This window comes from Chlamydomonas reinhardtii, chromosome 3 (genome assembly GCF_000002595.2).
Source record: "Chlamydomonas reinhardtii strain CC-503 cw92 mt+ chromosome 3, whole genome shotgun sequence".
Taxonomy (NCBI): Eukaryota; Viridiplantae; Chlorophyta; class Chlorophyceae; order Chlamydomonadales; family Chlamydomonadaceae; genus Chlamydomonas; species Chlamydomonas reinhardtii.
Window position 1 is genome coordinate 5,620,339 of NC_057006.1, and position 16,013 is coordinate 5,636,351.

The 16,013-nt window shown below is 63.6% G+C and overlaps 5 protein-coding genes across 5 annotated transcripts; 3 read left to right on the forward strand and 2 right to left on the reverse strand.

The window, feature by feature from the left end:
- The first annotated feature begins 89 nt into the window (after positions 1-89).
- CHLRE_03g187050v5 (uncharacterized protein) lies at positions 90-4,101 on the forward strand. Its single transcript, XM_043061126.1, has 7 exons — positions 90-264; positions 429-684; positions 906-1,115; positions 1,377-1,488; positions 1,716-2,353; positions 2,692-2,838; positions 3,081-4,101. The coding sequence occupies exons 1-7, from the start codon at positions 119-121 to the stop codon at positions 3,426-3,428; spliced, it is 1,857 nt and encodes a 618-aa protein (XP_042926255.1). The 5' UTR covers positions 90-118; the 3' UTR covers positions 3,429-4,101.
- A 2-nt stretch (positions 4,102-4,103) lies between these two features.
- CHLRE_03g187100v5 (uncharacterized protein) lies at positions 4,104-7,719 on the reverse strand. Its single transcript, XM_043061127.1, has 5 exons — positions 7,291-7,719; positions 5,689-6,819; positions 5,373-5,474; positions 4,848-5,256; positions 4,104-4,581 (listed from the first exon to the last, which is right to left on the reverse strand). The coding sequence occupies exons 2-5, from the start codon at positions 6,792-6,794 to the stop codon at positions 4,186-4,188; spliced, it is 2,013 nt and encodes a 670-aa protein (XP_042926256.1). The 5' UTR covers positions 6,795-6,819; positions 7,291-7,719; the 3' UTR covers positions 4,104-4,185.
- A 780-nt stretch (positions 7,720-8,499) lies between these two features.
- CHLRE_03g187150v5 (uncharacterized protein) lies at positions 8,500-11,641 on the forward strand. Its single transcript, XM_001691796.2, has 6 exons — positions 8,500-8,961; positions 9,069-9,410; positions 10,024-10,487; positions 10,847-11,056; positions 11,304-11,484; positions 11,589-11,641. Exons 2-6 carry the CDS (start codon positions 9,159-9,161, stop codon positions 11,613-11,615), a joined length of 1,134 nt encoding a protein of 377 aa, XP_001691848.2. The 5' UTR covers positions 8,500-8,961; positions 9,069-9,158; the 3' UTR covers positions 11,616-11,641.
- Positions 11,642-11,643: 2 nt separating this feature from the next.
- Positions 11,644-13,849, reverse strand: CHLRE_03g187200v5 (uncharacterized protein). Its single transcript, XM_001691960.2, has 3 exons — positions 13,377-13,849; positions 13,206-13,246; positions 11,644-13,082 (listed from the first exon to the last, which is right to left on the reverse strand). The coding sequence occupies exons 1-3, from the start codon at positions 13,630-13,632 to the stop codon at positions 13,017-13,019; spliced, it is 363 nt and encodes a 120-aa protein (XP_001692012.1). The 5' UTR covers positions 13,633-13,849; the 3' UTR covers positions 11,644-13,016.
- Positions 13,850-13,949: 100 nt separating this feature from the next.
- Positions 13,950-15,992, forward strand: CHLRE_03g187250v5 (uncharacterized protein). Its single transcript, XM_001691797.2, has 6 exons — positions 13,950-14,096; positions 14,317-14,403; positions 14,555-14,593; positions 14,756-14,803; positions 15,009-15,110; positions 15,403-15,992. The coding sequence occupies exons 1-6, from the start codon at positions 13,986-13,988 to the stop codon at positions 15,502-15,504; spliced, it is 489 nt and encodes a 162-aa protein (XP_001691849.1). The 5' UTR covers positions 13,950-13,985; the 3' UTR covers positions 15,505-15,992.
- The last annotated feature ends 21 nt before the right edge of the window (positions 15,993-16,013 follow it).

Genomic DNA, 16,013 nt, shown 5'->3' on the forward strand with positions numbered 1-16,013 from the left:
CGATTGCTGACTCCGATGGCACCAAGTCCTAAACCAAATTGGGTAACTCGTTTGCAGTCATAGAAGAAATACTGCAACATAATATAATTGGAGCTTGCCCTGTCGTCGTCCAGAAATCATGCTGCACCAACCCTTACGCAGCCAGTGCACTCGCCGCGTTCCAGCCGATCCTTTGTCGATCCTTGCAGCCGTAGCAAGGCATGCACCAATTGGATATGTAGCCCATGGTGCTCGTGCGCCAGGTTACGCGTCGGCCGGCGTCGGGTGCGTTTTCGGTAACGTGGTTGACCCGAGTTGGCCGTCGACAGGTGCCGGCTGCCTGGTGGCGGCACCAGTTACGTATATGCAACTTCTTGCTGATGCAGCCGCAGCCTGTGTACTCTGTTGCCCCGCCCCGCCCTTCGCCTCCTCCCGGTCCCCTGCCGCAGCCGCGCACCCCAGCTCCTGGCTCGGGGCCGGCTGCCCGCGGGCCCCAATGGCGCTAGCCGCCGCAGCCTCGTCGCCGCCGGCGCGGCCGCCGCCGACGCCGCTGCTCCCGCCCCCGCGCCCGCTCGTGTTAGCCCCTTCATCAACGTGCTGCTGCCCACTGCCCTGGCGCTGCTGCTGTGCAACATGGACCGCATCTGCCTGTCGGTGGCCATCATGCCCATGGCAGCGGAGTTCGGGTGGCCCGCCAGCTTGCAGGTGGGTGGGGTGGTGGTGGGGGGGGCGCAGCCACCATGTGCGCACGCGTGTGCCTGTGTGCCCGTGTGTAACCCCGCCTCAAAGCTGTCTGGACGGATTACCAGGCTTGCCTGCGCGCAAAGGGCTCAGCAACCTTCCGCACGTGCTCCTGCCTACCCTATACAAACACACACACACACACACATACGCACACTCGCAACCTCTCAAACACATATTCACAGGGCGTGATCCAGTCGGCCTTCCTGTGGGGCTACATGGCCACCCAGCTGGTGGGCGGCGCGCTGGCGGACCGCTACGGCGGCAAGCGCGTACTGGCGGCCGGCATCGCCTGGTTCAGCGTGGCCAGCCTGCTGCTGCCCCTGCTGCTGCAGCCAGCCACCGTGGCGGCCGGGCTCACGGTGCCGGCGGTGCTGCTGTCGCGGTTCCTCACGGTAGGGCGGTGGGCGGTGCAGGGGCCGGGAGGAGTGTACGGTGCGTGGAAGCCCGGCTGAGGCTGTAGCTGATGCGGAGGCTGCAGGCTACTCCTGCTGTGGAGCAAGTTGTGTGTGTGTGTGTGTGTGTGTGTGTGTGTGTGTGTGTGTGTGTGTGTGTGTGTGTGTGTGTGTATGCTGCTTGCGACCTGGTGGTTGCTAAGCCGTCACCACCGCCACCACCACCGCCGCCACCGCCCGCCACCGCATGCACGCACACAGGGTCTGGGCGAGGGCGTGGCGCTGCCCTCCATGAGCAACCTGGTGGCCAGCCACATCCAGCCGGCGGCCAAGGCGCGGGCGCTGGGGCTGTGCTTCAGCGGCTTTCACAGCGGTGAGCGGGCGTCACACGCGGCCCGCAGCAGAGATAACGTCCGGGTGGTTCGGGGCTGAGTCCGTGATTGAGACTTGGGCCAGGAACGGCGGCGGCCCGCGACCATGGGGATAGTGCGGGCGAGCGGCTATGCGGCAGCGATCCGCACGGCATGACGTTTGCAACACTCTAACGCGTCTTGTTTCTACCTGCGTCCCTGCCGTGTCCTGCACGGGCGCTCCGCTCAGGCAACCTGGTGGGGCTGGTGCTGTCGCCGCTGCTGCTGATGACCTACGGCTGGCGCGGCCTGTTCCTGGTGTTCGGAGTGTTGGGGGCCCCGCTGCTGCTCTTCTGGCTCAAGGCCGTGCCCGACGCACCCGCCGCCGCGGCTGCCGCACCAGCAGCGCCCGCACCCGCAGCACCCGCGGTCGCGGCGCCCGCACCCGCGCCTGAGGCCGCTAAGCCCACCGCTCCCGCAGCAGCAGCCCGGGCCGCCGCACCCAACAGCCCTCCAGGCACCTCCATGTCCTCTATCAGCGTCAACATCAACTACGCCTCCACCTCCGTCCCCGTCACGGCACAAGCCGCCACCGACCTCGCGGCCTCCAACGCCGCCTCCGCCGCTGCCGCGTCCGCAGCCTACGCCGCAGCGGCGGCGCCTGCAGCCGCCGCTGCTCCTAGCACCGCTGCTGAGGCGGCCGGCCCAGGGCCGGGCAGTGCTGTGGCGGCCGCTGCCGCCGCGGCTCCGGCTGTTGCGACGAAGAGCGATGTGACGGTGGCCAAGCTGCTGACGTCGAGCGCGACGTGGGCCATCATCATTGTGAACATTGTCAACCACTTTGGCTATTTCATCTACCTTAACTGGATGCCCACCTACTTCAGCAAGGTGTGACTGGGGGGCCGGGAGTGTGTGTGACAGACAAGCGAAGGGGGGGGGGTACTTTTTTCCAATCCCAAAGAGGGGGCTGGGGAGAGTGTGATTGACCTGTTGTGGTATAAGGAGTGGTGGGACTGGCAAACATGATGAAGTTAGAGGAGCATCGTCCGGCTTGTGGCATCGGCATCGGACCGTATGGCTACACGGGTCTGTGTCGTGTCCCTTTCATGCATCCACGGAGTCCTCGGTAACCGCCACGCACTGCAAGCGCCCCACACTCAACTCCGCACGCCGCCCCCCTCTCCGCCCCACACGCCGCACCCCTGCCCACACGCCGCCGCGCGCAGGCGCTGGGCTTCGACCTGCGCTCCAGCAGCTTCACCGCCTTCCTGCCCTGGCTGGTCATGGCGGTGGGCAGCAGCGCGGCGGGCCTGCTGGCGGACAGCCTGGTGGCGCGGGGCATGGCCGTCACCACCGTGCGCAAGTCGCTGCAGGTGGGAGGCGCAAGGGCGCGGGGGCGCGGCGCCGGGGCATGGTGTTGTAGGCGGCTCTGTGCTGCTAGTCGATGGCAGTGCCCGCGGCCCCATCACCCTGTGTGGCGTACGTGGCCTCGCCCGGTACTCCCGCTCCCACCATCCGCCCCCATGCTCACGCGCCTCACGCTCACTGGCCTCACCCCCGCCCACGCCCTCCCCCCCTCCCTCCCAACCCCCGGCCCTGCCTCCCCGGCCCCCAGACGGTGGCGTTCCTGGTCCCCGCCGCTGCGCTGATGGTGCTGTGCCAGCCCGGCATCTCCGCCGCCACCGCCGTCACCGCCATGACCGTGGCGCTAGGCACCACCAGCCTGGGCCAGGCGGGCTTCGTGGCCAACATGAGTGACGTGGCGCCGCGGCACGCCGGCAAGATGTTCGGGCTGTGCAACACCTTTGGCTGCCTCAGCGGCATTGTGGGCGTCACGGCCGTGGGCTTCATCGTGGAGGCTACCAAGTCCTTCACGCCCGTGTTCCAGATGACGGCGGCGCTGTACGTGGTGGGCGTGGCGGTGTGGCTGGTGTGGTGCCGCGGCGAGAAGGTGTTCGACTGAGGGGAAGAATGGGGCAAGAACGGAAGCCAGGGTGGGCTGGAGGGAGGTGGTTGTGGAGTGGGGTTCGGTGATGTGGGGGTGGTGCTGAGGGCTGGGCGGACGGAGAAGTTCGGACACCCCAGAGAAATCGTGGGCAACGGGGTTGGAGGGAGGGAATGGAGAAGGACGGGACGGCTTGGGGCAGTGGTCCCAAAAGGGTCATGGGTAGGACTAAGGCACAAATCAATGCGGTGATGTGTTTTTTGGTCGACGTGTGTTGCGTTGCTGCTGTGCTGTGGGTGGCTGCGTTGAGCAGCTGCACTGCTGGGGTGCTGTTTGGGACTTTGGGGCATTCAAACAGGCCAAAATTTTGGTGGGACCGGACCTTTCCTCGATTTATTGAACCCAATGCCAATGCCTTCTGTTGATGCACATGTTCGTGGGCGAATGCGCAGCCAAATGCGAGTGTGCACGCGCTATGTGAGCCGTTGTGCGCACGTCTCAAAATTTTTGGCGCGTTGCTGGTGGCGCGCGTGCGCGCACGATTGCAGAGGTGCACCGCATCGGGAGGCAGGGCAGGCTGCTGCTGCTGTGCCCAGATTGTTGTTGATAGCTAAATACCGGTGTGGCTGCCCTAGGAGGAAGCTTGGCGTGGCAGCAAGGAAACAGATCCATAGTGTAACATGGGTCGTGCACGGTCCGTACGACGCATCCAAACCTCGCCAGTGCCTACCACTTTCACTGCCTAGACGACCTGGCATCCATTTGCCTCTCGCCGCTATCCTCTGTACCTCTGCCGTGCCTGCAACCTCCGTCCACCCCCCACCCGTCCACTGCCGCCTCTCCGCCCCGCCCTCTCTCCTTCGCGCCCCAGCAGCTGCACCTTCTCCGCCGCTGACCTCCCCTGCCGCCCAAGCTGCGGCCCGGCTGTCGCCCCGCCACCCGCCGCCGCAGCAATCCGCTCCAGCGGCCAGCTGTAGCCCGGGGGCAGCGCCGACTTGAAGGGAAGGGCCTCGATCCGCACCTTGGCCTGGTTGGTGATGTGTAGCCACACTGCACACGCGCCCGGCACCTCCGCTTCCTCGTAGATGGGGCCGTACGCGCCAAAGCCCGGGTACACGAACGGCGAGTGCACACTGGTGAAGCCCGCGGCCTCCGTGAGCACAATGCTCTTCTGCAGGGTGCGGAGCGCGGGGAGCGGGTGGAGGCAAGGGCATGAAGAAAGAAAGCCGGGTATGGGCCTTGGGTGGCCTTGCCAGCAGCGGCAACTGTGGCGGAATGCGGCGGCGCAGGCGGGCATGGGAGGTATGGTGCGCAGCGTTTGGTGATGGATATCGCCCTCCTGCAAGCCCCCGCACCGTCCGACCACCAGGCAGCCAGACATCCCGGGCAGCTTTACCACAGCCCTCCCTCTTTCCGTGCCCGTCTCCCTGTTCGCACCTGATCCCACATGTCGGGCAAGTCGCTCTTGCCCCAGATGTCGTACGCCGCCATGGGATGCGCCCAGCCCAGCAGCTGCGAGGTGCCTGCTGCTCCTGACCGTTTTGCCAGTGCCGCTGCTGCTGACCTGCTAGCAGGTGCGGCCGCCTGCGAGGCAGCCGCAGCCGCAGCCGCAGCCAGCGCCTCCAGTGCAGCAGTTGCGGCGTGCCGCGCCCACCACGCCGCCCAGTGCTGCGGCTCCGTGTTGGCGCCTGTGACGGTGTGCAGACAGGTGCTGCAGGCGCCGTCCATACGCGGCAGCCGCAATGCGCCCAGGGGTGGGTCTCTGTCGGGCGTGTCCTTGTTCTCACCCGTCCCTTTCCCTGGCTGATGCCCACAGGTACGGAAGAGGTCCGCGACGGTGGTGGGCCTGCGGCGTCGACGCGGGACAAGCGCAGGAATGACACCCTGCGCGTGATGGACTGGTCTTTCCGCAAGCTCCCTGACACAGACCTCCCGCTTCGACTCCACGGCGCCCCGGCGCACCTGGGTGTGATGAGGTACTCGTCCAGGTCCGCAAACGCCATGACCGCCCCCGCCTCGTGCCAGTGGGCCAGCAGCGCGTGGTCGTACGTGCGCATCTGGTGCCTGTGGCGCCACATGGGTCCGGGTGGGGCCGTCCGCCCGTAGTGAGTGAGACCCACGCAACAAGACTTACTGGATCAGCCGAGAGGGAAGTAAGAGACAGGGATGGCGGGCGGGCAAGCATGGTACAGTAAACAGAACTGACGTCAGACTTCAGGATGCAGACGTCATAACAGCCTTCCTATCCCTATCCAATCACGATAGCACCCCTGCTCACCAGTACGCCCGCCGCAGGCTGCCAGGCCGCTCCCGCTTCAGCGCCTCGTGCACCAGCAGCGACCCCGAGAACGCCGGCGTCAGGTCCCACAGCACCAGCACCAGCACTCGCGCCGCCAGCAGCGCCCGCAGCGCCGGCTGCGCCGCCAGCCGCCCCGGCGGCTCCTCCGTGTACAGCAGGTACTGCGTGAAGCCCAGCTGCGTGTGCCAGGCCACGTGCGGCACCAGCACAGCCGCCAGCGCGTCCGGCGACAGGCCGTGCCGCGGCGCCAGTACGAAGTAGGCCGGCGGCTGCGCGGTGGCTGGAGGCACAGAGGAGGGCTGGGCGCGAGGCCGGGCTGTGGCTGCGGCTGCACCCGTCGCGGCGGCGCCAGTGTGTGGCGGCGCGGACAGGCTGCCGCACACGGTCCCGACGCCCTCAGATGGCGCTCCCAGTGGGAACCTCGGTCTCTGGTGCTGCAGGTGCTGGCTCCCGTGCTGGCGCGGGCCGGGGTGTGCGTACGGCAGCACCAAGCAGTAGAAGGGGAAGCCCGCCACGTGCAGCTCAAACTCCTCCCACGTGGCGTCGGCGTCATCCAGCTCCAGCTCGCCGTGCAGGCCGCCGCCGTCCTCCGGCGTGCCAGTCTGGCCCAGGCCCGCCTCCTCGTCACTCAGGGCCAGCGGGTAGACGCGCCCCGTGTGCGGCGAGCGGAGCCGGAACAGCGGCGGCTGTGGGTTCGGCAGGGAGTCGTCTGCGCGGTCAGCCTCCTCTTCCGCACCTGCGGCGTCCGCTTCTACAGCTCCTGCCCTTGCTGCTGCTGCTGCTTCGTTTGCCGCCGCTGCCTTCATAGCTGCTGCGAAGGGGTTGTGCAGGCAGTAGCTGTGGCAGGTGGCACAGCGGTCCTCCTGCGGCTCCCTCGTCACACACACGAAGCCGCGCACGCGCAGCCGCGTCCTGCCCCTCCCACCAGATGCCGCCGCCGCGGGGCCCCGCAGCGGCGGCGGAGGAACGTGGCACGTGCTGAGCATGACGTGCAGCATGACCGGCGTGGTCACCAGCGGCCCGTTTGCATCGTCTGTGGGGCGCAGCGGCAGGCTGCCCGGCAGCCAACACGAGGTAACGCCCATGGCACTGGCCCGGTGGTACAAGTTGCTGTGGTGGGGGCCGGCAGTGTAGGCTGCGGCCACAGCTGTGCTTGAGACTGCGGAGGCAGTGATGGCTGCTCCGGTTGCGAGGGCGCTGGCAGCTAGGTAGGCCAGCAGCGTATTCAGGAGGCCGCGAGAGGCCCACCGTGGCCGTGTCGGTGGAATACCTGGATGCAACAGTCGTGCATTCTGCCCACGGCAGCACGGCCGATGCACCAGGAGTGTGCCTGCTCTGCATGTCGCCTGGTGCTGATCTTGCCGCGCGCCGGCTTGCTGCTGGGGCGCTATGCGGGGTGCCATACGGGGTGCCAGGCCCGCGCCTGCGCACCCTGGGCGCACGCAGCCAGCCCGGGCACCTCTGACGGGCGGGCACTGCTGCCCTGTCGCCGGGGCCTTCCCCCGGCGTGCCAGCTGTCGAAGCTCCGACGTTCAGCCACGCGACTGGCACCGCGGCGACGGTCGTTCTCAGGTAACCCACCACGTCTGGAACACAGCCTGGGGTACCGATGACAGACCACTTCTGCACGACGACTATGTGAAGGGCGACCGAACGCGGCGGCCCTGCCTAGGACGAAGCAGCGCCGCGGCACCCCGGCAGAGCGGGCGGTGGATCAGACGGGTCGCCTACGTATGGGAACTTCGTTTGGTCTGTGGTGTTGAGTCAGCTCGGCGGCCAAGTGACTTGCAATGAGTCGGGCCAATGCGCGAGGCGTCGATGCGGTTTGTGCTGTATGGAATTGTCGTATGCGATAATTTCTGTAATGTTTAAAGCCGGCCTGCTTAGGAGGCTCCAGCTGCGACTGTACGTTCGGCGCGTCTGACCGAGCCCGCCCGAGTTAGAGCGGTTCAGTGAGCGTGAAAATTGTATGTGGGTGCGCGTGTATGTTTGAATGGTGCGGAAAGAGTACAGAACCCCTATGTGAAAAAATATGCAGTACTGAAGCCAATGTGCACCCTGTTCGCACCCGTTCGAACCTGCCAACCGCCGTGGACCGCTGTGGCTGAACACTGTGGCTGAACATTACGGTAACCCGTTGCACAACAATCTGCTAGCTGAGGAAGTTCAGTGACCAACGCGCTCAGGTGTAACATTGTGGCGCGGCGGGTAAGCACAGGAGGCATTTCACTGCTGACACAGCAACACTACCACCATCTCAAGACTCCAGCCTCTGTGGGCTAGATCACAAGCATGCATGGTAGCCGACATCGAGGCGCACGGAGCGTTCAGGGGGACGAGGTGTTTCCGCCGTGTGTCATTGTGCTGCGGGGCGTTTTGTCGCTGATGCAGTGATTAAACAATTGCCAACTTTGCACCTTGCTATACATGCGTCCGTCAGCCCCACATGCTGTATATGGATGCTGAACCCTTTGCAAGGTCACAGGCAAACGGGCGTCTTGTCTGGACCCGGTTGGCCGGCGCCCTCGCACACGGTGCTGCCCTGTGCTGCTCTCCTTTGGCCAGCATGGGTACTAGCCACGACTTGACCGAGCTTGTGTGGGCCACGATCAACAGCTGGAAATCCTCATCCACCACGTGCATGCCTCTGATGCGGGTTCGGAGTTGACGACCTGCGGGGTGGGGAGCTCACCGCAAACGTGGCGGCATCCGGCGAGCTAGGGTTTGGCCAGGTTTGCCACGCGCGTGTACATAGTTAAAGCGGAAGAGTAGTGGGCTTGTATCTTGCTACAATAAGCTAGAACATAGTCTCTTTGACACGTGTGCAGACACCGTTTGGGGTACACTCGCGCAGTAGCAGCAGCAAGGCCCCGGCTACCGCTTGACGCGCTTGCTAATAAACAGTTTGGTTGCAGAATACATGAATTTTCTGATAACTTGATTTTGCGCGTTCTTTCACGGGATAGGGTCAAAGTTGTTCCCATCGCCAGGCTTGCCAGTGTTTGATTGCCCAGCTTTGACACTGTTTCAAGTTCCATATCCGGGCACTGGACCAGCACCTGTAGACCGCTGGTTTGGAGGCCCGAACGAACACTTGTTGGTGAATTTTAGTCGAAAATGGCTTCAAGGGAGGCACAGGCCGCCCTCAGCAATGATACTCGCCGTCTGATTAGGCAGATTATTAGGCAGGTTCACCCGGACCTGTTCGCGGCCAACCCCTATGAGCGGCAGTGCAACTCGGACTCGCTGCAGGTGGGGGTTTGAATTGCGCGGCTGCTGGCCCGGGTCAAAGCGGCTCCGCGTCTTTTGCCTTTGTAGCTGCCTTCTAGGACTCATTGACGACTTTTCTGCCACTGCAGGTGCTGAACGCATACGTTGATGACTTGGCCAAGGGGCTCTCTCCTCCTCCGGCGCACCTGGAGTTCTATGTGCGCGAGGCTGGAGCCCTTATGAAGAGGGAGGCCGAGCTTCCGGCTACCGGGAGCTTGGCCCCCCTGTTCTATGCGTTTGGGCTTATCACGGCCGAGGAACTGCAAGCGGCGGACCCCTACGCGACGGTGCAAGACACCAACTTCCTGTCCTGGCTCCAGGAGACTGTGCACGAGGCCGTGAGGACCGCAGAGCAGCATGAGCTTCTCAAATGGCGCATTCGGAAGTACCGTGACACGCTGCAGGAGAAGTTTTCGCTGGCGGCAGTGCAGGTAACGACATGCCGATGGTCGCGCCGCAACGCTAGGCCGGCAGGACAGTCGCTCGATGCCGCAGTCCATTCGCTTACGTAGTCTCATAAGCTGCAACTGGGTTGCGAGACCGGCGCATGAGGCAGCCGGGCGGCTGGGGCAGGACTGAGCTGTCGAAACCAGTCGTGCAACACCCCATGACGTTTTGGCGGCAGGCCACGCACTGAAGCGCGGGGCCCCTTTGGGCCACAACGCGGCGCGCCGCGAAGCCCACTGCCCCAAACTCATCCGCTCTTTCATTCCAACGTCGTCGCAGCCATAACATGCGATGGGGGGCGGTGCAGGCTAGTCCAGGTTGTGAGGGTAGTACTGGTACCACGCAAGGGCGTCCTATCCGCCGCCAGCTAGGGTAGCACAGCTCGTGGGGCCTTTGACACATGGACAATTCGGGTCAGGGCAACACCGTAACGCATGGCACAGTGGCGCGCAACACCCCTGCATGCCCCTCATGCCGAGACATCCCGCTCGGCCACGCGCACGTGTACCTGGCCCCTCGCCACACGGCACGCCCGGCCACGCACGCGCTCCGCTTCCCCTCAGCCGCCCGCTCGTCCGCCTCCCTCCGCGTTTGCAGGTGGGCGCGGAGTACGCGGTCAGCCTCAGCGAGCAGGAGCGGCAGGTGGAGGCGCTGACCACGCTGGAGTACGGGCTGAGCAGCCTGTACCAGGACGGCATGGCCTTCGAGGGCCTGTCCATCCAGCTGTACCACCCCGACATGTGCCCGGTGGAGTCGTACGCCTACATGGACGAGAATGGCGACTATCAGATGCAGACCAGCTACATGAAGTCCTACATCGCGGACGACGGCACGGTGCACCTGGTGGCGGACAGCAGCACCATTAAGGAGCAGATCAGGGCGCTGGACCTGGACCGCGCGCGCATGCTGGCGTTCGTGGCGGACTTCTGGCTGGGCCGCGTGAAGGAGCTGACGCCGGCGGTGCAGGGGCTGCTGGGCGTGAAGGCGGTGTGGTGCGACACCAAGACGGAGCAGAACAGCCAGAAGTTTGTGATCTGGGCGGGCTACCTGCTGGAGAAGCGGTGAGTGCGCGGAGGAGGGGAAGGAGGAGTAGTAGTAGGGAGGTGGTGGAGGTTACGGGTGGAGGAAGGGGAATCGGAGGGAGACCAAGCCGGCTGGAGGGTAAGTGCGCCAGTGGGAGGAGGGGGTAAGGGGCGCGTACAAGGGCGAAGAAGGACTGGCAGGATTTTACGGTGTTGCCAGTAAGAAACCAAGGGGGGGGGGCTCGTGAAATGGCGCCCAGCAAGCCAGCGCTCCACATGCTCGTGGTGAGCATGCGCACGAAGCCCGCGAATGGGCGTTACGGGGGCGGTAATGGTGCCCTCCATCCCTTTCACGCTGTACCTTAACTTCTGCCGTGCATTGTCTTTGTGCCATGCAGGGAGGACATCCTACGCTGCCTGGGCGGCCGCTCCTTCGCGTTCTCCCTGATTGTGCACTCGGAGAGCGACGGGCCGCTCATCAATTTCCACACCAGCAGCCCTATCCTCAACGTGCGCACCGATTGCCCGCCGCAGCACCTCATTGAGTTCCTGGTGTCGGAGACGGGCGTGGCGGCGAGTGAGGCGGCAACGGAGGTGCAGAGCAGCCGGTGAGCGCGGAGGAGCGTGGGGGGAGAGGGGGGGAGGGCAAGAGGATGGCATCGAGCTGAGGTTGCCGCGCGCTGCGCGGCGGCGCAACAGAGGAGTTGTGTGCATGCGCACGAGCCATGCGGACTTGGGTGTGGCACATCAGACCGCGAAGGTTCTGTCACTGGGCGTTGAGCATGCTTGACTGTGACTTGTCTATGTCAAGCCAAGGATGTGACGTCCTGAAGCTCACTCCTGTGCTGCTTGCAGTGAGCGCGAGGAGGCGCTGCTGGAGAAGGTGCGGAAGGCGTTCGGGCTCAAGTGCATTATTAAGATTTGCATGAACGACAAGGTGCTGGAGGGCGCGCAGCGGCTGCTGGACAATGCCGACCTTATCAAGGGCAGCGTCAACCTCAAAGGGGCCTCGCTGGCTCTGGATGACTGCTACGAGGTGGGCGTGGCGGCGAGGACAGGGGCGGATGGGCGGGGCAACGAGAGCGGGCCATATGGTATGGGGCATGCGCTGCCCTGCGACGCATCGGTTGGTGGGATCAGGCGCAGGCCTGGCATGGTCGCGTCTGAGTCCCCATTCGCTGACTCAGTACGTCCCGCAACCCCGCTTGGCTGCTCGCTTCCCGCAGCTGTGGGACTCGGGCTTCATCTCAGTGCCCTACAACTTCAAGATCAACGAGCTGCCCAACAAGATCAAGCTGCTGCAGGCCGGCCAGCGCATCACCGACAGCTCCTCATCCAATGGCAACGGCGCCCCCTCGGCGCCCAGCCTGGTGGCGCGCGCGGCAACGGCGCGGCCGCACGCCAGCAGCGGTGCGGCGTCCAGCGGGCCGGCTCCATGCGGGCACAGCGCCCTCCATGGCTGCGGCAGCGGCGCCCGGCAAGGGCTCATGGCTGCAATTTGCTTACGGCCGCTGGCGGCGCGGCGCGTCAGCAGCGCGGCAGTGCGTGCAGTGGCTGTTGTGTCGAAGGCGGGGTCCAGCGGGGCAGCCAGCGGACTGGTGCAGCGTGCGTTAATATGAGGCAGGCACTGCCGCAAAGTGTGTTCTTGCGAGCGTGTTGACGTGGGAGAGTGTGGAGCGGTTTCGCTCAGCTGGAGTTCGCTATTACCATAACCCTTGTATGATTATACCCATATTGTTTGAGTGTTTGCTGTGTGCGAGAGTGTTTGCAAGGGGTGCACCCCGTGGGCGTTGTTTGCGTCAAAGATCAGTGCGTGCATTGCGTTGCTTGCCCTTCCCTTTGTTGGTTGTGCGGCTTCGGTGGCGGCGTCACACGAGCGTATGGGTTCACTGGATTGACGGTTTGTACCAGCAAGACTGTCCAGACTGGGCACACGTCGTAGCGAGCAGACCGAGGAGCTGTGTCTCCCAGCCCCATTATAGAACGACAACATGACTTGACGTTTGGATGAGCGCCATTCCGCATGGAGCGTTGGTACCGTAAGATCCGCATGGAGATGTGCAAGACCAAGTTACATCTATTGTGCTGGAGCCAAGTATCTCCTGACTAACTGTAAAGGATTGTGATGTCTTAATCTTGCACCACCGCATGATCCCGCCCCCGCATCCCGATATTACCGTACGCAGCCCCACTGCTTGCTGACAGACTGCACACCTGACAGCTCAGCTCCACATGGGCATGGTGCCACATGCTCCTACCTACATCCATGCTCTGGTGCGCCTGGGCTTCCAGTGCCAGACCCCAATTAGACCCTCCGCGTGATGGTCACCCCCAGTCCGTTGCTCTCGGTGTACGCTGGCACTGTGCCCTGGCACTGCGGGATGCCGGTATCACTCAATCTCCATCCATCCGTGGTCCGTGCGCACTCACAACGCAACCATCTCCGCACCGTCTTCCACTGCACATGTCTCCATAGAAACCTGCATCTCCATGCCTTCTTCGTGATACGCTCACGCGCCCCCAACGCTGCTCCGCAACCTCGCACGTGCCGGTGCCACACCGCGTGGCTTACTCGCCGCCGGGAGTGAACGGAGTGTCCTTTGATTTCCATAGGATGACGTGGTACGTGTCAACCTGCAGGCATAGATGAAAGCCTTCATGAGATGCCGTTATCACTTGCTCTTAAGCAGTGCTGGAGGCTTGGGCTGCGGCCTTGTTCTCCTTTCATCCATCTGGCCCGACCCCTGCACGGCGTACCTTCATGTGGATGAATTGCCGCGTTTCGTGGCTCACAGCACCTGCACAGCATCACGTACACGTGCATGCGCGTTGGTTGCGACCTGCACAAGCATAGTGGAGCAGGGCAGAATACTGCGAGCCCGCGCCCCAGAACCCACCCGCGTGTTCCCGCCCGCGTGCCACACTTACTTGCGAAGCTTTTGCCCACGATACAGTGGTACACGCCCTCCGTGGCCTTGCCACTCCCCGGGTACTTCTTGTCATACTCGTGCTTGATATAGAAGGCTATGTCTTTGAGTTGCCGATACTTGTCCACAGCGATGAGCGCTATTTGGACAGCATCCTGCTCGAAGCTCTCTGGCATGTAGCTAGTAATAATTTTGTAAAAGTGCTGGCTCTGCAGCTGGTAGCCCTGCTCTCCCTGCTGCTCCTTCTCGTCGGCCATGGTGGCCCCAGCTGGTGCTCAAGTATCCAAAGTCGTTAATTACGTGTCTTCGGGCAGTAAAGGCGAGGAGGAATGCAGCACCTAATTTAAGGTCGGCGTTATCTACAAGGTCAACATCCCCTTCGAGGACTCGCAGGGCGCCCCTAGTAAATCGAGATTGCAGATGTGTAGAATGTACTCAAGCAGTGCAGATTAGGTATGACATGCTCAAAGCCTCGCTGTCAGGGCGGAACAGGGCAAGGCGCCATGCCAAGTTCATCGCACGGGCAAAACCCTTGCGAGGCAATCAGTTCGTCGCGTAGACAGTCTCGGTCTTTATCTCCCAAGATTCAAAGTGATAACACGCGCCAGCTATGCCGAAATCCCCCCTACACGCCCCGGTTCTCGTTGTCGCGCGGTTCTTGCTTGCCGCGCCTTTTCTGGTATCGTCGGCCACGACGTTCGTGCTGTTGAACAATGAAGAGGTAAAGTGTTTTGAGGCTCTTTGTTGTGCTGTCAGCGGAGCGGAAACCGTTCCGTGCACCCGACCGGGGCTGCACGCAAAAACCTGCCAAGAGCTGGCGTGGAGACCCTTGCACCGGGGATACATACCATAAAGACTTTGACATCCAGGCTTCGAGTCTGGATGGCAGGCCGGTAGATGGAGCCTGCTAAGCAGCGCGCCGTTTCGTACTGTGCGTGCAGACTCGTGAGCTGGCGGTTGGGCGTGCGGCTCCAACGGTAACGGCGCTGCGGCAACTGGGCGTCGAGCTGCCAGCCCAGTTCCCTGCGGTGAGGCTCTGACGTCACGGATGCCAAGGAGTGTGACCAACCTGTGCGGATGGGAGCGATGACGGTGAAGCAGTGCAGGGTGGGGTCTGCCCACGCGGGTGCGGGCGCGTGCGTGGTGACAAGTGACAACGGATTTCATGTGTGTGTGCAGGACAAACTGGCAGTGCTGCTGGCGGTCATGCAAGGCCTGGTGCGTAAGCTGACCCTCTGCAGCTCCGTCGCGCATCATAACCGCATGCCGCAGCTTGGCAGCGCGCTGCCAAAGGGGCAGGGCCGTGGCACAAGAGCACTAGGACACGGTTCCGGCTCAAGTAATCTCACTGTACTCCCCCACATGTACATGCGACTGCAGGGCGGCTTCCTCATGGTCATGAACCACCACTTTGGCGGCTTCCTGCTGGTGAGGCCGCCGGGCTTGTCTGTCGCATTGCCTGGGAACCTGGGCGTGCGCCTGTCCGTGCAGTCGTTGTTGTTTGCCCGGAGCCCGGCCAGCGCGGGCGGTGATGTTGTCAGCGGTTGATCCTCGCGCGATGCGGTTTCATGGCATACTGACGCTTGCACCACGGCACTCCCACACCCCAATGCCCCCTGCGCCGCCTTGCCAGATGCTTTACCTGCTGCCCACCACGGCGCTGACTCAGCAGTTCTGGGCCGTGGACGCGGCACGCACGGCCGAGCAGCTCGACGTGCTGGGCCGCTTCTTGCAGGTGCCGGGGGAACGGGCTGGGGTAGGGCGAGGAAGGTGACTAGATGGGGCAACCCATTGCGGCGAGATGCGGGGCAGGGGCAAGGTCAGGGGCGGGAGCAAGGGCAGGAGGTGGAGAAGGGGAGGGGACTGGTGGGGAGGGCATTTGCTGGGTACTTAGATGTGTAGGCTGTGCGCGGATGCGTTACAGCTATTGCGTCGTTGTGCTCACTGCTAACTACATGCTGGCTCCCTGGCTGCCTGCTCCTGACTGCGACTGGCGCCGTCCACGCACCCACCGCCGGTCCCGCCAGGGTGTGGGCCTGGCGGGTGGCGTGCTGGCCTTTATGGCCACCACTGACGGAGTGCCGCTCAAGGTGAAGCGGCCGCAGCTGCACAAGCAGCACACAGACTAGCGGCGAGCCGGGTGCAACGTGGCGTTGATGGTCTAAGCGTGGCTGGTATGATCGGAGGAGCTGCCAGGGTAGGGCCAGGAAGGGGTGTTGAGCCGACGAGGGGGGCGCATGTAGACTGGGTCGGCATTGGGGAAGGCGCGTGTTGGCTGACAGGGTGAGTGTATGCGTGAGTGATGTGGGAGCACAGGTACAGTGCACGATGCGGAATCCTGAGGCGAGTAGGCGACACCGTGGCACCGCGGCGGAGGCAACAGCATGCCACGGGTCACGCATCTGCATGGCTTCTCCCAGAACGATGCGGGGAAGATGGTAAGAGCTGGTGCAAATCTGGTTTGGGCGCCCCGGTTTCCCGAAGTAGGCGGATTTGAGTTTTCATTTGCTGCCTAAATGGGATCTCTGGATGACTGCACGGGCTGCCATTACGCCGCCAGGGACATCAGCAGCGTGCAGACACAGGAAGTGCGGTGGCATGTTATAGTTGTGGGCCAACGCCAACTCGTGCCGAATGC